The sequence below is a fragment of the Leptodactylus fuscus genome, chromosome 6 (genome assembly GCF_031893055.1).
Source record: "Leptodactylus fuscus isolate aLepFus1 chromosome 6, aLepFus1.hap2, whole genome shotgun sequence".
NCBI lineage: Eukaryota > Metazoa > Chordata > Amphibia > Anura > Leptodactylidae > Leptodactylus > Leptodactylus fuscus.
Genome location: NC_134270.1, coordinates 6,078,768 through 6,104,873, shown reverse-complemented (window position 1 = coordinate 6,104,873; position 26,106 = coordinate 6,078,768). Strand labels below are relative to the sequence as shown.

The window sequence follows — 26,106 nt, the reverse complement described above, 5'->3', positions numbered from 1 at the left end:
TTTCTCCATTGCCGACATCGTAGCAGCTCAAGGACAACCACTCCGTAATGGACTCCTTCATAAATGGCTGACAACCATGGTCAGACAGAAGAAGTAAAATCTTCTAACTCATTACTAATCCGGTGATGGATCCCTGATAGTAAATATGTAACAATCTAATTCTACAATGTATCTAATTCTACAATGTATCTAATTCTATAATGTATCTAATTCTATACTGTATCTAATTCTACAATGTATCTAATTCTATAATGTATCTAATTCTACAATGTATCTAATTCTACAATGTATCTAATTCTATAATGTATCTAATTCTACAATGTATCTAATTCTACAATGTATCTAATTCTACAATGTATCTAATTCTACAATGTATCTAAATCTATACTGTATCTAATCCTATAATGTATCTAATTTTAGAATGTATCTAATTCTACAATGTATCTAATTCTACAATGTATCTAATTCTATAATGTATCTAATTCTACAATGTATCTAATTCTACAATGTATCTAATTCTACAATGTATCTAATTCTACAATGTATCTAATTCTACAATGTATCTAATTCTACAATGTATCTAATTCTATACTGTATCTAATCCTATAATGTATCTAATTTTAGAATGTATCTAATTCTATAATGTATCTAATTCTACAATGTATCTAATTCTACAATGTATGTAATTCTATACTGTATCTAATTCTATAATGTATCTAATCCTACAATGTATCTAATTCTATAATACTTCGATGCCGGAGCAGGTAAACTTCTCTCTTCCTCCGCCGTCCCGTCCGCAGCTGCTCCTTCTCTGTCCCTCAGGTCTTCTCCAACAAAGGACCCTCCATTAAAAATGTATATAGGGGAGGGGGGATTTGTCACGGAGAAGCCTGACAGGGGTCCATCATTGATTGTCTATAATAACAAGTTCTAAGACTCGCACCACTGACTGAGCTAACACCGGGGATTCTCGAAGATTTCGGAGCCACTTTTATGTTTTTGTCATTTTCATGTCCGATTCATCTGAAATGAAACAAAATTAGGAAGGAAATAAATAAATGAGGGGTTGGGGGCCTGAAATATGAGCGGAGTGACAGCATGTCTGCCTGGAGCTGACAGCCCTCCGTGCTCCGCGTTTCGTTAAGACTCTTGAAGGGGACACTTTGCATATTTGCATACGATTAGCATGAGATCTGTCGGTGAGAAATAGGCTGCGGCTTGTGTGTGAAGCGAGACCCCCCGCTGCTTCCGGGTCCTGTTCACGAGGTGTAGCGAACAAGATTTGGAGAAGTCTGAGAAGCGGGTTACGCAGAGCGAGCGTTAAATGGGGCAGCGAGTCTAAAGAGATCAGACAATGACAATATTAGCACATGGAGAACAATGGCGTCATTATGTGGGGTGGGGGGGCCCTCGACACGATTAGAGACGCTGCCCCGCAACGCTTACTGGCGGAGGATGCTGTGTGGTACAGAACATCACGTCACAACTTAAAGGGACGGTAGACTAACGCGGCGGCGTGCGTTCTCAGTGGGGAGTCACGTGATCGCTGACTGATCGATGGCTGACATGTCTACACAGGGCCATGAGCAATTATCGCTTATGTAACAGTTGATTAAAGGGGTCTCCATGACTTATTAATAGATGACCCATCTGAATAACAGTGGGGGTGCAGCACAGAGGACCCCAATGGATCAGCTGTGGTTCATTGGGCACGTGTTCGCAGCTCAGTCCCATTCACGTAAATTGTCTGCGCTGCAGTCCCAAGTTCAGCCACTACACAAGGTATGGCGCTGTGCTTGCTAGTCGTGAGCACTCACCTGAATACTGCAGCTTATCCAAGCACACCCCCCCCTGCGATCCTTAACTGGTACATCCTAAGGATAGGCATCATTTATTAAAGGGATAGTCCTAGGAGTGGAATTGAATCTGGAGTTCCGGGCTAGTTCCAACCATAGGTCACATGATCAGAACTTGTCCCTATCCTCCGGATTGCTTTGCCCTGCTTTGGGGAGAAACCTTTACAACACCCCGCCCCCCCATAGCACAGGTAAACCCCCTGCCAAGGAGGGGAAGGAGTCGACAGAGCGGCCCAGGGGACGGGATTGGTTTTAATCATGTGACCCGCGCTTGGAAGTAACTCAGAACCGCCTGGTCTGGCATAACCCCCCCGCACACACACTCTCTGGACAACCCCTTTAAGTCTGCAACATCTATTTAAAGGGGTTTTTTAACACTTGTATTTCTGGCTATAGGTAGTGGATGCTTCTTGTCATCTCTAGGACCCCCATCTTTCTGGAGAACGGGGCCCATTTATGGCTTCAGTGATGAAGGAGATGACCGGGCTCGTGGAGACTGCAGGACTCCGGCCATGACACGATATATAGAACACACCCCATCCTTCCTTTGTCAGGGGGGATCCGGTGACCCCCTCCCCATATGTACACAACAGGATGATCACAGTCACATTGTACCTGTTGGATTTTCGGTTGCCCATGTGACTAATACTACTGTTCTAAGTTAGTTATACCATAGCGAGTCGACAAAGGTTGTGCCATGCGCCCCCCCCAATATAGGCATACATAGAGTATATAGTATACAGTCAATATAGCTCATTGTGTATGTCACACATTCTCTGGTATCAGCCATCGTGGCTGGGGAGACGACGGCTGCAATCGTTTCCATTGTATGAATGACAAGAAAATGACTTTAAGTGCCCCCGCCCAATCTCCGTCGCTCCTTTTCTATTGCCCCCGCACTGGAGTTTACCAGCCCTTTAAATGCACTAAAAACAACAACAACACCGCAACGCAGCAGAGAAGACATTAAGAAAACAAAGTGTTCCTCCTCCATTACTGCCATTATGTGTTATCTGTGCACAGGGAGCCCCCAGCCCCGCCGATGATTGCAGGCAATGCACCTCGTCCCAGGGCACTTCTACCCAATTTGTTCCCGGGCCCTCCGTCTGATTAGATCTCACGCTCCTGAGATATTGGCTCCCATTCTCTTGCCTGGCCTCAGTGCACTCCGAGATGAACAGAGACCCCCCGCTGCTCGTGGGCCCGGGTAAAAGGCGAAGCGAATACGGTTTTGGCTGGATGAGAATTCATCAGAGAGCAGTAAATGCGCGGCCGCAGTAAGAGGCCCCCAAACAATCTATTATTTATCACTTTCCAGGAAGACTCAATCCCACAATCCCTCCTTGGTGGTTTCCATCCTTTTCTTCTCTGACAGCGGATAAGATGGCAGGAGCCGCGACGTGATCCTAAGTGTTCTGCCAAATCCAGCACAGGACATGGGATTAATCATGGGACAAATAATGGCCGCCAGACATAATGCAAATCTAATGGGAAATCACAGCCCTGAGAGGAACACCGAGGGTGCACAAGACTAACAAGACGCCCGTCACCGCCTCCAGTCCGTATGTGTCATCTCTCAACTAAAACTGAGAAGTACATCAAGAAATCTCCGCCGTGCACGACCACCCCCCCAACACCCCCCCCCCCCCCACTGTCCTGGGTCTCTTTATTAAATGGGAGGAGCCTTACACCCGCCCCTATCTGTAGTAGGACAAAATGCAAATCACATCCCTTGCAAAGCTCCACCCACTCTATACAGCCAATGACGACCCCCTGTGCCTGGTCTGCAGTAGAACAAAAGATCAATTCACCACATCTCTTCTAAGCTCCACCCCTCAATACAGCCACCAGCCAATAATGAAGCAGATCTACCAGATATAACCTATCTATCTGCAGGACTGGGGTAATATGCTGGTTCTGGTGACAGTAACCTATCTATCTGCAGGGCTGGGGTGATATGCTGGTTCTGGTGACAGTAACCTATCTATCTGCAGGGCTGGGGTGATATGCTGGTTCAGGTGACAGTAACCTATCTATCTGCAGGGCTGGGGTGACATGCTGGTTCTGGTGACAGTAACCTATCTATCTGCAGGGCTGGGGTGATATGCTGGGTCTGGTGACAGTAACCTATCTATCTGCAGGACTGGGGTGATATGCTGGTTCTGGTGACAGTAACCTATCTATCTGCAGGGCTGGGGTGATATGCTGGTCCTGGTGACAGTAACCTATCTATCTGCAGGGCTGGGGTGACATGCTGGTTCTGGTGACAGTAACCTATCTATCTGCAGGACTGGGGTAATATGCTGGTTCTGGTGACAGTAACCTATCTATCTGCAGGGCTGGGGTGATATGCTGGTTCTGGTGACACTAACCTATCTATCTGCAGGGCTGGGGTGATATGCTGGTTCTGGTGACAGTAACCTATCTATCTGCAGGGCTGGGGTGATATGCTGGTCCTGGTGACAGTAACCTATCTATCTGCAGGGCTGGGGTGACATGCTGGTTCTGGTGACAGTAACCTATCTATCTGCAGGACTGGGGTAATATGCTGGTTCTGGTGACAGTAACCTATCTATCTGCAGGACTGGGGTAATATGCTGGTTCTGGTGACAGTAACCTATCTATCTGCAGGGCTGGGGTGATATGCTGGTTCTGGTGACAGTAACCTATCTATCTGCAGGGCTGGGGTGATATGCTGGTTCTGGTGACAGTAACCTATCTATCTGCAGGGCTGGGGTGATATGCTGGGTCTGGTGACAGTAACCTATCTATCTGCAGGGCTGGGGTGATGTGCAGGTTCTGGTGACAGTAACCTATCTATCTGCAGGGCTGGGGTGATATGCTGGTTCTAGTGACAGTAACCTATCTGTCTGCAGGACTGGGGTAATATGCTGGTTCTGGTGACAGTAACCTATCTATCTGCAGGGCTGGGGTGATATGCTGGTTCTGGTGACAGTAACCTATCTATCTGCAGGGCTGGGGTGATATGCTGGGTCTGGTGACAGTAACCTATCTATCTGCAGGGCTGGGGTGATATACTGGTTCTGGTGACAGTAACCTATCTATCTGCAGGGCTGGGGTGATGTGCAGGTTCTGGTGACAGTAACCTATCTATCTGCAGGGCTGGGGTGATGTGCAGGTTCTGGTGACAGTAACCTATCTATCTGCAGGGCTGGGGTGATATGCTGGGTCTGGTGACAGTAACCTATCTATCTGCAGGGCTGGGGTGATATACTGGTTCTGGTGACAGTAACCTATCTATCTGCAGGGCTGGGGTGATATGCTGGTTCTGGTGACAGTAACCTATCTATCTGCAGGACTGGGGTGATATGCTGGTTCCGGTGACAGTAACCTATCTATCTGCAGGACTGGGGTGATATGCTGGTTCCGGTGACAGTAACCTATCTATCTGCAGGACTGGGGTGATATACTGGTTCTGGTGACAGTAACCTATCTATCTGCAGGGCTGGGGTGATATGCTGGTACTGGTGATGTAATAACATGAAATAATCTAAGATGTATCAGATCTAATGAAGGAATCAAAACCGACAATAAGAAATACAATGTAACAAGTCTCTTGTGCTCGTGTCTGGGTGTGTAAAGGGTTAAGCGCGGCCCATCTGGTTCTCATTTGGTGAAGCGTTTCCCGTCTGTAGGTTATTGGTTTTGGTCTGGTAGAAATCTCTGAGAGAAATCCATCTCTATAGACGGACTTTGTATCTGACGTGCACCTGTCCTGCCGTCGTATCCAGACAAACCCGCAGGAAGACGCAGGAGCCCATAAAGCTGATCCTGCCGCGGATCCCGTTTCACGGCCTTCAAGCTCTGGAACCAAGAGAATTTGTTCATCGATTTTCGCCGCTTCCTGAATATAAACCGCTGGAATTAATGAGACAGTCGTAAACCACCTATAAACCCCCATATGCAGAAACCAAAAAATGCGTCTACACCAGTCTGTAGGATCGGAGATATAAGAATCTGTGAGATTGCAAGAACGGGGAGAAACGGCCAAGAAATTGTATCGAAAATAAGAGATCTGAAAGACTTTGTATCTATTCTCCATGAATTTCTGAAATAAATGTTTTTTTAATTTATTTTTGCTATCCATATTAAAAAAATTAAAAAGTAACATTATCAAATAAAAAATTCAAGAAATTTGAAAAATCTTTGTATCAAATTGTGTCATTTTTTTCTTCCTGAGTTTCTGTAAAAATGCAGGGTGAATTTTTGCTTTTCAAGTTGAAAAAAAAAAGTCAAATATTAAAAATAAATTCTACAAAATTGGAAAAAAAATTAAATGCTATCAAACTAATTTTTCAGGAACTTTTAGAGATTAATTTAAAATTTTTAAATATATATTTTACTACCTTAGCAAAATCTTAATAAAAAAATAAATAAATAATATATATATATATATATATATATATATATATATATATATATATATATATATATACACTAGCATTACCCGCAACTTCATCCGCAGCCCCCTCCACCTATAGTGCGGCCCCGACCCCCCCTTGCCCTGCAGCCAGCGCGACCCCAGCTCTCCCCCAACCCACCCACGACCCCGGCCTACCCTTGAACCCAGTCCTCCCTTTCGCCTCGCCTCCCCCCGCAACCCCGTCCTCCCTTCTCCCCCGTGACCCCCACGGCGTGCCACGGGTAGACGGCAGTTTGGGGAAGTCTGTCCCAGCTTCCCCTTCCTCTTCCCACCCCCGAGGTCCCGGTGGACTCACCGATCCACGTCGCGCGCCAGGCTCCACCGATGGAGGCATGTTCGGCAATCCGCATATGCGACGCCATTTTCTCCCTCTCGCCAGCTTGAGCCTCTATAGCTGCGCCCCCCTCTATCGCTTGCTCCAATCGGAGAACACCGCAAAGGCTCTGCGGCCGGATTGAGACTCTATAGCTGCACCCCCTCTATCACTTGCTCCAATCGGAGAAAAGAGCGAAGGCTCGGCTATGGCTCCACCCCGTCTATCGCTTGATCCAATCGGAGAACACCGCAAAGGCTCTGCGGCCGGCTTGAGACTCTATAGCTGCACCCCCTCTATCACTTGCGCCAATGGGAGAACAGTGTGAAGGCTTGGTGGCCGGCTTGAGCCTCCATGGCTCCGCCCCCTCTATCGCTTGCTCCAATGGAGAACAGTGAAAAGGCTCAGTGGCCGGCTTGAGCCTCCATGGCTCCGCCCCCTCTATTACTCATCCAATCGGAGAACAGTGCGAAGGCCTGTGATGACGTCATCTTAGGTCCTTCAGCCTACATCAACCGTGATTTTGGTGCAACCTACGGGGATGGCGATGCACCTATGTTCCATTCCGGGTGCCATTCCTGGTATGCGTCAAATTTGAGTGTCATTTGTTCGGCCGTTTCGGCGTGATTGTGGAACAAACATCATTTATAATATTAGTAGGATAGGATATATATATATACTGTATAACGTGCCCGGCGCCTCCTCCCTGTGAATGTTTTACAATCTGCACAATCTACTAAAACAATCAATATTAAAAAATTTACATAAAACATTGTGAAGAGGAGAAGGAAATGGCAGAACTCGTATTAGGGGAGAGGTCTCGGATTAGTCGGGCCCTTCCTCCATTAATGATTCGCTGATCAATATGATATTTAGTTCACGGCTGGTTCAGAAACGCGCGTGCAATCTCTTTACCCCCCCCCCCCCGCCCCTCCCCCACTGGACGGAAAGGATATATAGATAATGATATTGGGAGGAGAAGGTCAGCGACTTGTAACCTAATGATAAAACCGCAATGAATTGTAGATGTGAGATTAATAATTGATGCATTTGCTGCCGCGAGGGCGTAAAAATATCCGAACAATAGAAATGAGGGTAAATACGTCCCGTCCGGATTCCCTCTGTTGGCCATGTGCAAAATCCCATTTAAAGGGGTGGTCGGTACTGTGGAGGACCTTTAACCATTGAAGGACTGCAGAGCTGATCGCCTTTTGTGGATACCCAGATCCCCCTGCAGGTGCATCGGAGGCGGAGCCTGATTACAGAGATTTGGCTCCAGGTCTCCCGTAGAATTGGTTGGAGCAGCAGGGCGGCTCAGGGGTCGCAGCGTCACTTTGGAGTCTCTATGTTCTCCCTGTGTTCTGTAAGTTTCCTCCCAGCTTCTTCCTACACTCCAAGGACGGATAGGGGGATATATAGTGTCAGTCCTATATGGGACAGTGAGTGACAATCTCTACATAGCGCTGCGGTATATGATGGCGCTATATAAGTACAAGCAATAATAAAGACACAAAGATCCTGCAGTACAGGGGGCCGGAGGGCCGGAGCAGGACTCCCAGGGCATTGTATAGTGGAGGTAACACAGGATCAATCACTATCTACTGCCCAGGAAATGAGTGATGGCGAGATAACAATATAAGGAAACGTACAAGTATTACCTAGCAACAAGATTCCAACAGGTAACAGAGATACAATGTATACAACTACTACATATATATCTAATCCTATCCTGTGTGATACTGTATACTGAGCTGTATCTAATCCTATCCTGTGTGATACTGTATACTGAGCTGTATCTAATCCTATCCTGTGTGATACTGTATACTGAGATGTATCTAATCCTATCCCGTGTGATACTGTATACTGAGCTGTGTATCTAATCCTATCCCGTGTGATACTGTATACTGAGCTGTGTATCTAATCCTATCCCGTGTGATACTGTATACTGAGCTGTGTATCTAATCCTATCCCGTGTGATACTGTATACTGAGCTGTGTATCTAATCCTATCCCGTGTGATACTGTATACTGAGCTGTGTATCTAATCCTATCCCGTGTGATACTGTATACTGAGCTGTGTATCTAATCCTATCCCGTGTGATACTGTATACTGAGCTGTGTATCTAATCCTATCCCGTGTGATACTGTATACTGAGCTGTGTATCTAATCCTATCCCGTGTGATACTGTATACTGAGCTGTGTATCTAATCCTATCCCGTGTGATACTGTATACTGAGCTGTGTATCTAATCCTATCCCGTGTGATACTGTATACTGAGCTGTGTATCTAATCCTATCCCGTGTGATACTGTATACTGAGCTGTGTATCTAATCCTATCCCGTGTGATACTGTATACTGAGCTGTGTATCTAATCCTATCCCGTGTGATACTGTATACTGAGCTGTGTATCTAATCCTATCCCGTGTGATACTGTATACTGAGCTGTGTATCTAATCCTATCCCGTGTGATACTGTATACTGAGCTGTGTATCTAATCCTATCCCGTGTGATACTGTATACTGAGCTGTGTATCTAATCCTATCCCGTGTGATACTGTATACTGAGCTGTGTATCTAATCCTATCCCGTGTGATACTGTATACTGAGCTGTGTATCTAATCCTATCCCGTGTGATACTGTATACTGAGCTGTGTATCTAATCCTATCCCGTGTGATACTGTATACTGAGCTGTGTATCTAATCCTATCCCGTGTGATACTGTATACTGAGCTGTGTATCTAATCCTATCCCGTGTGATACTGTATACTGAGCTGTGTATCTAATCCTCTCCCGTGTGATACTGTATACTGAGCTGTGTATCTAATCCTATCCCGTGTGATACTGTATACTGAGCTGTGTATCTAATCCTATCCCGTGTGATACTGTATACTGAGCTGTGTATCTAATCCTATCCCGTGAGATACTGTATACTGAGCTGTGTATCTAATCCTATCCTGTGTGATACTGTATACTGAGCAGTGTATCTAATCCTATCCTGTGTGATACTGTATACTGAGCTGTGTATCTAATCCTATCCTGTGTGATACTGTATACTGAGCAGTGTATCTAATCCTCTCATGTGTGATACTGTATACTGAGCAGTGTATCTAATCCTCTCATGTGTGATACTGTATACTGAGCTGTGTATCTAATCCTATCCTGTGTGATACTGTATACCTAGCTGTATCTAATCCTATCCTGTGTGATACTGTATACTGAGCTGTGTATCTAATCCTATCCTGTGTGATACTGTATACTGAGCTGTATCTAATCCTACCCTGTGTGATACTGTATACTGAGCTGTATCTAATCCTATCCTGTGTGATACTGTATACTGAGCTGTATCTAATCCTACCCTGTGTGATACTGTATACTGAGCTGTATCTAATCCTATCCTGTGTGATACTGTATACTGAGCTGTGTATCTAATCCTATCCTGTGTGATACTGTATACTGAGCTGTGTATCTAATCCTATCCTGTGTGATACTGTATACTGAGCTGTGTATCTAATCCTCTCCTGTGTGATACTGTATACTGAGCTGTGTATCTAATCCTATCCTGTGTGATACTGTATACTGAGCTGTGTATCTAATCCTATCCTGTGAGATACTGTATACTGAGCTGTGTATCTAATCCTATCCTGTGTGATACTGTATACTGAGCTGTGTATCTAATCCTATCCTGTGTGATACTGTATACTGAGCTGTATCTAATCCTATCCTGTGTGATACAGTATACTGAGCTGTGTATCTAATCCTGTGTGATACTGTATACTGAGCTGTATCTAATCCTATCCTGTGTGATACTGTATACTGAGCTGTGTATCTAATCCTATCCTGTGTGATACTGTATACTGAGCTGTGTATCTAATCCTATCCTGTGAGATACTGTATACTGAGCTGTGTATCTAATCCTATCCTGTGTGATACTGTATACTGAGCTGTATCTAATCCTCTCCTGTGTGATACTGTATGCTGAGCTGTGTATCTAATCCTATCCTGTGTGATACTGTATACTGAGCTGTATCTAATCCTCTCCTGTGTGATACTGTATACTGAGCTGTGTATCTAATCCTATCCTGTGTGATACTGTATACTGAGCTGTATCTAATCCTATCCTGTGTGATACTGTATACTGAGCTGTGTATCTAATCCTATCCTGTGTGATACTGTATACTGAGCTGTGTATCTAATCCTATCCTGTGTGATACAGTATACTGAGCTGTATCTAATCCTATCCTGTGTGATACTGTATACTGAGCTGTGTATCTAATCCTGTCCTGTGTGATACTGTATACTGAGCTCTGTATCTAATCCTATCTTGTGTGATACTGTATACTGAGCTCTGTATCTAATCCTATCCTGTGTGATACTGTATACAGAGCTGTGTATCTAATCCTATCTTGTGTGATACAGTCTCCTGACCTGCTGTATCTAATCCTATCTTGTGTGATACTGTATACTGAGCTGTATCTAATCCTCTCCTGTGTGATAACCTGTATATAAGTCCTCACAGTCCATGGCAGGTCGCCCCTTGTACTACACGGACACGCCATTCTCACATCTCAGCACAGAAGCTCCAGACATGAGGGCAGTTCTCGGCCCAGGAGCAGACAATCTAATCTCCACATCCTGGGGCGGATATCCCGGCTGCCACCTCTATAATATCAGGGGTCTGTGGCCGCAGATCTGAAGGACACGTGCAGAGGATTTGATGTGAGGAGGTTTATCAGACAGGTAAGGAGACGTCTTCAGCGCTCGGGAAGTGTTTCCTGTCTCGGGTGTTTGATGTCTAAGAAGCCAAAGACTTTAAGAGAGTGTGAGAAGAGAGATGGGAAGATAAAGCGGCAGATCTGGAGAACTTCCAGCACCTGAAGATAAGCGTCACCTGTATGTCTGAGGACACCGAGGAGCGGCTGCAACGCACAACAGACACTGCCTGTAGTCACCAGGGGCCTCCATATACAGGAGAGCGGCTAGGGACATATTCACATACACGTAGGCTTGGTGTATCCACCATGAGGCTGGCCATACACCTCAGGTAGCCATTCACGTGTCCTCTGGTGGCCGCTTATCTCCCTATGAGCCATGATAGAAAACCTTACTCTGTCCATTGGAGAATTCAGGAGAAGAAACAACCAAGACGGACAACGGGTCCGACCAATGGATAACATACCTACTAGTGTGAACTAATCCCAGATATAACCTGCAGGAAGATCTCCAGCCACAAGACAAGACAATACACAGGAAGCAGAAGTCATTACAGAGACCTATAGCCCGAAACACGAGACGATGAAACATCCAACCAGGGACTCTCCACTGCCTTACAGAGACCCCCAGTCATGGCTGTCACCGGATATAGACATTGGCGTCTTATCAGCCTAACAACTCAGGGAAGAAGAAGAAGATTGTCCAACACAAGAGAATCCACAGCTAAGGAGCCCCAATAATACTGAACCCGACCCCAACCTATCGCCATCTCTATGGACAAATAGATAACGACTCCATGTACTGAGGGCAGCCAGAGGCTCTCCTAATAAGTCACAAAATGTAGTCTAGAAGAGTCTGGTCATCATGAAATCTAAAAACTGAGTATTCTGAGTTATATCCTGTATTATACTCCAGAGCTGCGCTCACTATTCTGCCGGTGCAGTCACTGTGTACATACATTACATTACTTATCCTGTATTATACTCCAGAGCTGCGCTCACTATTCTGCTGGTGCAGTCACTGTGTACATACATTACATTACTTATCCTGTATTATACTCCAGAGCTGCGCTCACTATTCTGCTGGTACAGTCACTGTGTACATACATGACATTACTTATCCTGTATTATACTCCAGAGCTGCGCTCACTATTCTGCTGGTGCAGTCACTGTGTACATACATTACATTACTTATCCTGTACTATACTCCAGAGCTGCGCTCCCTATTCTGCTGGTACAGTCACTGTGTACATACATTACATTACTTATCCTGTATTATACTCCAGAGCTGCGCTCACTATTCTGCTGGTGCAGTCACTGTGTACATACATTACATTACTTATCCTGTATTATACTCCAGAGCTGCGCTCACTATTCTGCTGGTACAGTCACTGTGTACATACATGACATTACTTATCCTGTATTATACTCCAGAGCTGCGCTCACTATTCTGCTGGTGCAGTCACTGTGTACATACATTACATTACTTATCCTGTATTATACTCCAGAGCTGCGCTCACTATTCTGCTGGTACAGTCACTGTGTACATACATTACATTACTTATCCTGTATTATACTCCAGAGCTGCGCTCACTATTCTGCTGGTGCAGTCACTGTGTACATACATTACATTACTTATCCTGTATTATACTCCAGAGCTGCGCTCACTATTCTGCTGGTACAGTCACTGTGTACATACATTACATTACTTATCCTGTATTATACTCCAGAGCTGCGCTCACTATTCTGCTGGTACAGTCACTGTGTACATACATTACATTACTTATCCTGTATTATACTCCAGAGCTGCGCTCACTATTCTGCTGGTGCAGTCACTGTGTACATACATTACATTACTTATCCTGTACTATACTCCAGAGCTGCGCTCCCTATTCTGCTGGTACAGTCACTGTGTACATACATTACATTACTTATCCTGTATTATACTCCAGAGCTGCGCTCACTATTCTGCTGGTGCAGTCACTGTGTACATACATTACATTACTTATCCTGTATTATACTCCAGAGCTGCGCTCACTATTCTGCTGGTACAGTCACTGTGTACATACATGACATTACTTATCCTGTATTATACTCCAGAGCTGCGCTCACTATTCTGCTGGTGCAGTCACTGTGTACATACATTACATTACTTATCCTGTATTATACTCCAGAGCTGCGCTCACTATTCTGCTGGTACAGTCACTGTGTACATACATTACATTACTTATCCTGTATTATACTCCAGAGCTGCGCTCACTATTCTGCTGGTGCAGTCACTGTGTACATACATTACATTACTTATCCTGTATTATACTCCAGAGCTGCGCTCACTATTCTGCTGGTACAGTCACTGTGTACATACATTACATTACTTATCCTGTATTATACTCCAGAGCTGCGCTCACTATTCTGCTGGTACAGTCACTGTGTACATACATTACATTACTTATCCTGTATTATACTCCAGAGCTGCGCTCACTATTCTGCTGGTGCAGTCACTGTGTACATACATTACATTGCTTATCCTGTATTATTCTCCAGAGCTGCACTCACTATTCTGCTGGTACAGTCACTGTGTACATACATTACATTACTTATCCTGTATTGTACTCCAGGGCTGCGCTCACTATTCTGCTGGTACAGTCACTGTGTACATACATTACATTACTTATCCTGTATTATACCCCAGAGCTGCGCTCACTATTCTGCTGGTGCAGTCACTGTGTACATACATTACATTACTTATCCTGTATTATACTCCAGAGCTGCGCTCACTATTCTGCTGGTGCAGTCACTGTGTACATACATTACATTACTTATCCTGTATTATACTCCAGAGCTGCGCTCACTATTCTGCTGGTACAGTCACTGTGTACATACATTACATTACTTATCCTGTATTATACTCCAGAGCTGCGCTCACTATTCTGCTGGTACAGTCACTGTGTACATACATTACATTACTTATCCTGTATTATACTCCAGAGCTGCGCTCACTATTCTGCTGGTGCAGTCACTGTGTACATACATTACATTACTTATCCTGTATTATACTCCAGAGCTGCGCTCACTATTCTGCTGGTGCAGTCACTGTGTACATACATTACATTACTTATCCTGTATTATACTCCAGAGCTGCGCTCATTATTCTGCTGGTACAGTCACTGTGTACATACGTTACATTACTTATCCTGTATTATACTCCAGAGCTGCGCTCACTATTCTGGTACTGGTCCTCCTGGTTACAGCTGTGACATTACATTATCATATCCATCTATGAGGCTCTCAGATACTTGACATTGATATCGGGGGAGGGGATAACTTTACATTGTCTTGCTGTTATTGCCCCTGTAGACAATGGGACAGCTGGTTACTATATATATATATATATGTATGTATATATATATATATATATATATATATATATATATATACACATATATATACACACACACACACACACACACACACACACAAGAACTAAACCGTCAGACGTCTCCAGGTATATCTCCCTTCCCTGTATACTGTCTTAAAGGCAGTTACATTAGCAAAGCCAAAATATAAAAATATATGACAGGAGAGGATACGAGAGGCCGAGACGTTGTGACCGGAGCCAAACGTCTGAAGCAAGAAAAGATAATAAAGATGTTAGAGAAAGGAGAGAAGAAAGCTCCGCAGTCACAACCTGTACGGTCCAGCCAGAACAATATAGAGGGTAGAAAAATACAGAATAATTACCATGTCTTGTACCCAGCGAAAATCACCAAATGTACAAATACCGCCATCATCCTCATCAGCAGCTACAGAACTCGCCATACTACAGCATCAGAGCCGCACAACCTACTGAGACCAACCAAAGAGAAATAAGGATAGACTAAGCCCAGTATCAGCTCCAATAAGTATCACCGCCATATGCAGTGACGTCACATATGATGGGAAGATTAGCACAGCGAGGTGCACTACTCACCCCAACATACCAATGGACACCCTGATGTAACACCAGCAGATAACAGTAGGAGTACTGTACTTATATACGCTTATATATAGTGTATATGTTACAGTAGATAATATTGTTGTACGTAGGAGGTAGTATTATAGTAGTTATATTCTTGTACATAGGAGCAGTATTATAGTAGTTATATTCTTGTACATAGGAGCAGTATTATAGTAGTTATATTCTTGTACATAGGAGTAGTATTATAGTAGTTATATTCTTGTACATAGGAGTAGTATTATAGTAGTTATATTCTTGTACATAGGAGTAGTATTATAGTAGTTATATTCTTGTACATAGGAGTAGTATTATAGTAGTTATATTCTTGTACATAAGACGTAGTATTATAGTAGTTATATTCTTGTACACAGGAGCAGTATTATAGTAGTTATATTCTTGTACATAGGAGTAGTATTATAGTAGTTATATTCTTGTACATAGGAGGCAGTATTATAGTAGATATATTCTTGTACATAGGAGTAGTATTATAGTAGTTATATTCTTGTATATAGGAGGTAGTATTATAGTAGTTATATTCTTGTACATAAGACGTAGTATTATAGTAGTTATATTCTTGTATATAGGAGGTAGTATTATAGTAGTTATATTCTTGTACATTGGAGTAGTATTATAGTAGTTATATTCTTGTACATAGGAGCAGTATTATAGTAGTTATATTCTTGTACATAGGAGTAGTATTATAGTAGTTATATTCTTGTATATAGCAGTAGTATTATAGTAGTTATATTCTTGTACATAGGAGTAGTATTATAGTAGTTATATTCTTGTACATAGGAGTAGTATTATAGTAGTTATATTCTTGTACATAGGAGGTAGTATTATAGTAGTTATATTCTTGTACATAGGAGCAGTATTATAGTAGTTATATTCTTGTACATAGGAGGTAGTATTATAGTAGTTATATTCTTGTACATAGGAGCAGTATTATAGTAGTTATATTCTTGTACATAGGAGCAGTATTATAGTAGTTATATTCTTGTATATAGGGGGCAGTATTATAGTAGTTATATTCTTGTACATAGGAGTAGTATTATAGTAGTTATATTCTTGTACATAGGAGTAGTATTATAGTAGTTATATTCTTGTATATAGGAGCAGTATTATAGTAGTTATATTCTTGTACATAGGAGCAGTATTATAGTAGTTATATTCTTGTACATAGGAGGTAGTATTATAGTAGTTATATTCTTGTACATAGGAGTAGTATTATAGTAGTTATATTCTTGTATATAGGAGGTAGTATTATAGTAGTTATATTCTTGTACATAGTAGTAGTATTATAGTAGTTATATTCTTGTACATAGGAGCAGTATTATAGTAGTTATATTCTTGTACATAGGGGCAGTATTATAGTAGTTATATTCTTGTACATAGGGGCAGTATTATAGTAGTTATATTCTTGTACATAGGAGTAGTATTATAGTAGTTATATTCTTGTACATAGGAGTAGTATTATAGTAGTTATATTCTTGTATATAGGAGTAGTATTATAGTAGTTATATTCTTGTATATAGGAGCAGTATTATAGTAGTTATATTCTTGTACATAGGAGCAGTATTATAGTAGTTATATTCTTGTACATAGGAGTAGTATTATAGTAGTTATATTCTTGTACATAGGAGCAGTATTATAGTAGTTATATTCTTGTACATAGGAGGTAGGTATTATAGTAGTTATATTCTTGTATATAGGAGTAGTATTATAGTAGTTATATTCTTGTACATAGGAGTAGTATTATAGTAGTTATATTCTTGTATATAGGAGGTAGTATTATAGTAGTTATATTCTTGTACATAGTAGTAGTATTATAGTAGTTATATTCTTGTACATAGGAGCAGTATTATAGTAGTTATATTCTTGTATATAGGAGGTAGTATTATAGTAGTTATATTCTTATACATAGGAGGTAGTATTATAGTAGTTATATTCTTGTACATAGGAGGTAGTATTATAGTAGTTATATTCTTGTACATAGGAGTAGTATTATAGTAGTTATATTCTTGTATATAGGAGGTAGTATTATAGTAGTTATATTCTTGTAAATAGGAGTAGTATTATAGTAGTTATATTCTTGTACATAGGGGCAGTATTATAGTAGTAGTAACATGGTGTATGCTCACAGTAGTCGGTCACATCAGATGATACTGAACATTCCTTGCCTGGTGTCAGTATACACCGTCTTTGCGCCTTTACGGTAGAAAAAACGAGGCTTCCTCTTGCAGGTTTTCCAGTATTTACAGACTCCTCTCAGTAAGTTTCCTCAGACATATAAATTCTCAGACTATACTTGGGACTCACACACAGGCAGGAGATAAAAGCTAACTGCGGACACATCTTATAGCGGGTGATGACAGACTGATGACACTTTTATTTAGTCTACATACATTGCTATAACAGGACGGTTTGATCTTGTGACTCTCGGATTGCTGAGCCTTCATCACGGTAACATATAAGAACGCTCCATGTGACGGTTGTTACCATGCGGTTATGAATATGAAGAAGCCCCTTTAAGAAGCGGATGATGTTCTTGTAGTTTGGAGTCCGCAGACATTCCCCACCACGTGTGATCAAGCAGAAAAGTGGCGCACTGCTCGCTATCCGGCTGTCAGGGGATTGAGCAGCGCGCTTCTGCCATGGCAGTGATTCCTACTTAACAACCTGTCACAAATCATATTTCATTTCCATTCGGGTCCTGCTCCCCATGACGCCACGTTCTATAGCGCGGCGCTCTGTGTAACCTCCAACCCCTTCCCTCCATTAACTCGCAGAGCCCTGTCAGCATGGCCGCAGATTATAGGCCTCTCCGTAATGAAAAAGCGCAGAAGTGTCCGTACGCCGCATCTCTCCGGGCTCATTTGTGTAATGCCGGGGAGAAGATCTGCACGGGGATCGGGTTTACTAACCATAATTATATACTGGGGAGAGAGAGAGAATGGGCTCGGTGCGGAGGCCGACCTCTGACCCTGCGCCCAGCAGGAATCCCTCTAAGGCTGGTTATCTGCTGCAGACATTGTCATAGGGAACAATGATCGCTCCTGATTCAGCCCTTTTATTCTTAATGCAAAGCAAGAGACGAGCCGGCCTCTTATTTCACATCCACCCTGAAAGCTGCGGTGTATACAGTCTATATACTACTCCGTCTCCTCTTAAAGGGGTCATGTAGCCACAGACGGCCTCTTGGAGCTACATAGCGACACTAGTTTCATTGCAGCCTGCGCCCCTACAATGCCACAAGCCTTAGACGACAGGCGGACGCAGTTTTAGGGCAACGCTACCTGTTCGTTTTGCTTTGCAATGCAGAAAATGATTGCACCACAACCCGCAATCCTGCTGGATCACAAACTGCACCCTGAATAGTCACGTGACCTGCGTGCTGCCAGCCAAATTGCAGTTTTCCGACTCGTGACCAAAGCCGTTGCAAAGTCCTGGCCTCCTAGGGAAGCTGCTGCAGGAATTTTGTGATGTTGCAGTGCAACTTTCCTGCACATGTTCAGGTATTGTCCTGTGGCTGACAACAGAGAACAATAAAACCCTCTTCTCCACAGTGCAATAATACGAGTGCCGGCAGTGCCTGGTCCTCAGAACTTCCACTGATATTAAGCGCTGGGAGATCTGTTCCAGACCAGAGATGGTTTCAGCCATTGCAATCTTAAAGGGCATTAAAGGGATTCTCTGCTTTGCACAATCCCTAGACGGGATCCCAGAGTGTCCACCTGCTAAAGGGATCATAACTAGAATACCCCTTTAACTCAGAATTCCCTATTAGGCTGTATGGCAATGGACCCCCCTAATGACGCAAGTCACCTTGTAATATGGAGTTTGGGAAAGCTGGATTGTTGCCACACATTCTGCTTCTTGCACAATTCTTCAGACGGTCGGGTCCCCGATACCCTATAAATTGCGTTGCGTGTCTGGTGGAGAGCCCATTACCAGGACAGGCCCTCCAAACATTAAAGGTGTGCGGTGCGGAGATAATAGGGAAATGGCCTGTGTGTATGTGATCTGTCTGGAGACCCCTGTGCAGATCGGCAGGGAGATAAGGAAACCCGCCACCCTCAGCAACTCTTCAAAGCACCCGTCCTCCCCCCTCACAGCACTTTGATTATGGCAATCAAAAGCCCCCCCCCACCACATAACATCAGGAGCCCACCGTGGGCCGGGGGAGGGGGCTCACAAGAGATTAAGATGGGCGCAGGATAAGGTGGATTGCTGGGAACTCATTTACTTATCTCCCATGTGATCCCATGAATGCTGCGGCGCTCGGCTCGGCCTTATCTGCGGGGGCCACAGTCACCGGCTAATGAAATGGATGTATTACAAGAGGGAGGAAGAAAAAAACCAATTATATTTTTTTTTCTTTTGCAAGCAAGAGCCATGTCAGCCCTTAATGGATCAGTGTGGGTGGGAGGACCGTCGCTGCAGACAATATGGCTGCCCATGATACGCACAGACATGCCATCACATTCACGTCACAGATGTGGCAGAAGGGCTTTTGGGATCCTTGGACAATGGCTGCACCCCCTGCACTGCCCCCCAGCCATGCTAGCCACAGAGGAGCTACAGAAGACAGATCCTACCGAGGCAGAGTCACCCCAAAATGTAGTCAGCCATTGAGATGAGCCTCTTAGAGGGGTTGTCTGAAGAGACTTCAGCATTTGGGTAACCCAGCACAGCGCCGTACATTGTGTAGTGGCTGCACTTGGTACTGCAGCTCAGCCCATTCACATGCAGGGGACTGAGCTGAAAATAGGCCATGTGACTGACGATTGTGACATCGCAAGGCCCAAGAAGCCGAAGCAGATCCATAGGGATCAAGGATAGGTCGTCAATTAGTAAGACCTGAATAAACCCCTTTAAGGACCAGGAGGTGTAACGTATACAGAGGGTAGAAGACTCCTTTAAGGAGCAGATAAGTCAGATAAGTCAGTCCTGAATAAAGGCAATACCAAAGTCCAAAAACACTGGATAAAGCTAAGACACGGACGGACCCCCTCCACACAGCGCGGACGGACCCCCTCCACACAGCGCGGACGGACCCCCTCCACACAGCGCGGACGGACCCCCTCCACACAGCGCGGACGGACCCCCTCCACACAGCGCGGACGGACCCCCTCCACACAGCGCGGACGGACCCCCTCCACACAGCGCGGACGGACCCCCTCCACACAGCGCGGACGGACCCCCTCCACACAGCGCGGACGGACCCCCTCCACACAGCGCGGACGGACCCCCTCCACACAGCGCGGACGGACCCCCTCCACACAGCGCGGACGGACCCCCTCCACACAGCGCGGACGGACCCCCTCCACACAGCGCGGACGGACCCCCCTCCACACAGCGCGGACGGACCCCCTCCACACAGCGCGGACGGACCCCCTCCACACAGCGCGGACGGACCCCCTCCACACAGCGCGGACGGACCCCCTCCACACAGCGCGGACGGACCCCCTCCACACAGCGCGGACGGACCCCCTCCACACAGCGCGGACGGACCCCCTCCACACAGCGCGGACGGACCCCCTCCACACAGCGCGGACGGACCCCCTCCACACAGCGCGGACGGACCCCCTCCACACAGCGCGGACGGACCCCCTCCACACAGCGCGGACGGACCCCCTCCACACAGCGCGGACGGACCCCCTCCACACAGCGCGGACGGACCCCCTCCACACAGCGCGGACGGACCCCCTCCACACAGCGCGGACGGACCCCCTCCACACAGCACGGACGGACCCCCTCCACACAGCACGGACGGACCCCCTCCACACAGCACGGACGGACCCCCTCCACACAGCACGGACGGACCCCCTCCACACAGCACGGACGGACCCCCACCATACATGAGGTTAAGAAGAGACAACCAGCCCAATCTTCCATATATAAAGTATGACGCAGGGGCGGGCACTTACCTGGTTGATGGAATTGGCAGCACAAGAGGCCAGGCCGGTGCCCACCGAGGCCAACAGGAAACAGCTGAGGTCAAAAGGCACAGGAGCCATGGCATATCCGGCCGAAGCTGTAATCACCACCAAAGCTGCAAGCACCAAGAACAGGAATGTTATATCTTCTGTCCGTGCAGCGTGTCATCTCATTACAAGATAATCTACCTTTACATCCTCATCGAATGAAGTGGCAGTCTGGGCAGTCTAAGGCGCCCCAAATAGGCCATCAATTGATAACCCTGGAAGGCCCCTTTAAATTCCTGCCATGTAATACCTTTTCTCCCCTGTAGTGGCCGCTATCACTAATCTTTAGATGGCAGGACCAGTGACGATCATCGGATCACATGCTCAGCTTCATTTCTAACATGGCCGTCAGGTCTATATATCTCTGCAAGTAGTCAGTTCGATTTCCCTTCAGATGGCGGCGTCCGCTGACTTAATGGCTCTTATTATCTCTCCTTTATTACCACTAATCTAGGACGAGTCATTAGTAAATTCATTATAATAATACCAGCGATCACCTCCGCCGGGCCGATAATACCGAGCCAATTATATTCTCTTTATCTCTTTGCCTCCTTCGCTGAAAATTTGTCACTTTAATTAGATTTTCGCACCAATATTGGGACGGAATTAGGACCCGATTAACCCTTCCGAGTCCACGTCAGAGAATGTCAGCACTGACCTGAGAGTCTTATCTTGGACAGTCGGGCTAATACTCCGGGTAATGTGGCCAAATCCACTTTGACTTCCTTCCAGCCCTTCTCCTCGGAGGGGGCTTTGGGCTGGTTGCCGGTTTGGCCGGGGGTTCCTTGGGTGGGGAGATCATCGGACGGGTCTGTGTGTGGCGGCATGGAGGACACGGACTTCAGTTCTTGCACTTCGCTCTCTTCCTGCACCGTCGGCTCGGTCAGGTCCTGCTTTGGTTTTGCTCTTTGCCATAAAATCCCCTGACACGTCACGTACTGAAAAAGAGGGAGGAGTCAAGATTAAAGGAGGTTTCTAGGACGGCGATTGTGGGAGGAGACTGAACGCTTAGGGTCATTGCCGGACCCTATACAGAGTCAGCCCCCATATTCGGAGACACAGTTACTAGCAGGCCCTGGACCCTGAGGCAGTTCTATAGGCCCCCTGCTATATAGAATATTCCCCTATTCTAAACGACACAATGTTGGAGGGGCCCATTACAGATTTGGCAATGGGGCCAAGAAGTTTTAAGGTCACCAGTCCGTCAGTGACCAGATGGACGATCCAAAAACTCTGCATTGTCCAGAAGGCCTAAACCAACCTGGCGTCGAAGGGGTTAAGCCAGACGATGCGCAGTTAAAGGGACAGATACAAATAGCTCAGCGGTATATCACCGTACTCACCTTGCGTTTGGCGGGGTGATACATCCTCCATCTATCGTGCCTTTGGCCACCGGTTCGGAGCGGGCGGCATGCTGCCGGTGACACCACCACCGTCCGGGGAATCCGCGCCAAACACAATCCCGTCACACCTGAGGATAAAGAAGGGATTGAGATTAAATAATAATGTCATAATAGTCCGATATTCACTCCATCTTAAAGGGGCCTCCTTATAGACTGATGACTTGCCCTTAGGATTACCTGGTCACCCCTTAAGATCAGTAGGTTGAAGGGACTGAAGCGTTCAGGTGACGGCATAGCGCCGTACATTGTATAGTGGTTGTCCTTGGTACTGCAGTCACATGATTAGGACTGAGCGGCTCCTGCACCACTGACCAATGAACACGAACTCATCACCACCGGGACGAGGCCGCAGCGTCTGTGAGTGTCATGGCCGATCTCCAACAAACCCAATGGTCAGGAAGCCGCCATACAAGGGAACAAAAGAGCAACCATTCAGGGGGAGCGTGTGGGAAGACGGATATTAGTATAATGGGGGGGGGGGGGATCAATCTGCAGAACGGGGCCGTCCATAGTCACTACAATGTGGGAGAGACCCACACAGTCCCTACAGACAGGAAAGTACACACAGGGGTGACGAAGATGGAATATGAAGAGGTTTTCCTGGGAGTTAAATACTGATTGGTGGGGGTCTGAGATCCAGGTCCCCCCACTGATAGCCCCGGAGACCTTCATCTGGTCCCCATGGTTTGGTAGGATTGGAGTTCGTAACTCTAAGTCCTCCCCATACAATGCTGCAAACAGGCTGGACTGCAGCACTGAGAGAGTTAATCGCTGGGCTCAGCAGTAAAATGGCGACTGCTGTTCATGAAACAGGAGGATCAGGATGAACAGAGCTGTAATTGACAACCACGGAGGCTCCAGGACTCACTCTATAAGGAGTTCACGTCTGACTTGCTACATCTTCAATACTTTCTTGTAAAAGTTTCTTGAAGTGTTTTTCCATGAAGCCTTGTACACGGGAGAAGAATGTGGGAAGCAGCGGGGTCCTGCGCTCTCTATTTCCAGTAAAGCGACCTTCCCCTTAACCTGATATTCTTTTGTCACTGACTAAATCGTAATTGGTGTAAAGCCCCATCATGTGCGCCCGCTCACCGGATCATTAGACCAACACTAAACATCACACTCACAGATCTCCAGTCGCCGCAACGTTCTGGAGCAGCACAGAAATGAGAGACAACTGCGCTGGCCTGAATAATGGGGAGGGAGGAAGCGCAGAAAAGACGAATGCTGAACACCATGTAATGAGGGAACTACACACACTATATATATATATATATATATATATATATATATATATATATATATATATATATATATATACACACTACAGGTAAGAGCAGAGCGGAATACACAACACTGCGATATACACAACCACTAATATCCTGCAGGCACATGAAATAGAGACAAACAGCAGGCCCTCACTACTAGGAGGAGAGAAATTCCTGAGGCTGCACTACTGACATTATCCTGTACCCCAAGTATCAGCCTGTCATTACCCTGTACCCCGAGTATCAGCCTGTCATTATCCTGTACCCCAAGTATCAGCCTGTCATTACCCTGTACCCCGAGTATCAGCCTGTCATTATCCTGTACCCCAAGTATCAGCCTGTCATTATCCTGTACCCCGAGTATCAGCCTGTCATTACCCTGTACCCCGAGTATCAGCCTGTCATTACCCTGTACCCCGAGTATCAGCCTGTCATTATCCTGTACCCCAAGTATCAGCCTGTCATTACCCTGTACCCCAAGTATCAGCCTGTCATTATCCTGTACCCCGAGTATCAGCCTGTCATTATCCTGTACCCCGAGTATCAGCCTGTCATTATCCTGTACCCCGAGTATCAGCCTGTCATTATCCTGTACCCCAAGTATCAGCCTGTCATTACCCTGTACCCCAAGTATCAGCCTGTCATTACCCTGTACCCCAAGTATCAGCCTGTCATTACCCTGTACCCCGAGTATCAGCCTGTCATTATCCTGTACCCCGAGTATCAGCCTGTCATTATCCTGTACCCCAAGTATCAGCCTGTCATTATCCTGTACCCCAAGTATCAGCCTGTCATTATCCTGTACCCCAAGTATCAGCCTGTCATTATCCTGTACCCCAAGTATCAGCCTGTCATTATCCTGTACCCCAAGTATCAGCCTGTCATTATCCTGTACCCCAAGTATCAGCCTGTCATTATCCTGTACCCCAAGTATCAGCCTGTCATTATCCTGTACCCCAAGTATCAGCCTGCCATTATCCTGTACCCCAAGTATCAGCCTGCCATTATCCTGTACCCCAAGTATCAGCCTGTCATTATCCTGTACCCCAAGTATCAGCCTGTCATTATCTTGTACCCCGAGTATCAGCCTGTCATTACCCTGTACCCCAAGTATCAGCCTGTCATTATCCTGTACCCCAAGTATCAGCCTGTCATTATCCTGGTGGTCTATGTGATGTCACTGGTGAGCGCCTCCTCCACTGATGATGTCACCAGTATAGTCACTATATACAGTATACCACCCAGCTTACATACACCAGTATACAAGCACTGTACACACACATGGTGATTAGCAGGTCACTGTCAACTCCAACTAACACAGGAACATTTTCGTGTGGACAGAAAAGGTGCAAAACCTGCCCTCACATACTAAGGGCAGATAGAATAAAATCCCCACTCAGATCCTGGGTACCGTCACCTGCAGCCCCCTAATGTGGTGTATGTAATAATATGCACCAAGTGTCCTGGGGGTCTGTATGTAGGGGAGACAGGACAGACACTGAGGATGAGAATGATGAAATAAGATTACAGAGCAGAGAATGGACCTCCCGGGACCAAAACACGTCTGTAATCACAATAATAATATCACCAATGACATGAAAATCCCGGTGCTCAGAGGAAACTTGAAAAACAAAAAAGATCGTCGTGTGTGTGTGTGTGTGAATATAAACTAATGATGGCCTTTACTACACTGCAAATGGGGCTAAACCAGTCACAGGGTTTTATGTGCTTTTACAACAACAAGGCCCCACGTGACTGATCACAGGACCATAAGCCCAGAGAACCTTCCTGTGACCTGATATCTGAGGTTTTCTGAGCTGTTTCTTTGCATGTTCTGCTTTCCATCTCACCCTATTCCTGTATAATGTGCGGCCTCAGATATTGTCTTATATTGGCGTGATGAAGGGATCGCTATAGTTATCCCAAAATTTTCGCAATATGTCATCACTATTAGTCAGCCATTAATAAAGGGATCAGAGTGACTGAGAACTCCGCAGAGAATTGTTTCATATTCCATATGCACTGGCTAAGACGGGACAAAGATCTCTCCATACACATCATAATAGGTTTATTTATACTGCGGTGACAGATTGTGCAGCACAAACCACACAGGGACAGACAACAGCAGAC

The 26,106-nt window shown here is 45.4% G+C and overlaps 1 protein-coding gene across 1 annotated transcript in view; it reads right to left on the bottom strand.

Moving 5' to 3' along the window:
- Positions 1-26,106, bottom strand: part of LOC142210246 (protoheme IX farnesyltransferase, mitochondrial-like) — a 77,973-nt gene that overhangs the window by 50,999 nt on the left and 868 nt on the right. Inside the window, exons 2-4 of the mRNA XM_075279281.1 lie at positions 22,649-22,776; positions 21,964-22,243; positions 21,249-21,373 (exon numbers count right to left, since the gene is read on the bottom strand). Of these exons, the coding sequence (XP_075135382.1) occupies positions 21,249-21,373; positions 21,964-22,243; positions 22,649-22,776 (533 nt within the window). The remainder of the gene's footprint in view (positions 1-21,248; positions 21,374-21,963; positions 22,244-22,648; positions 22,777-26,106) is intronic.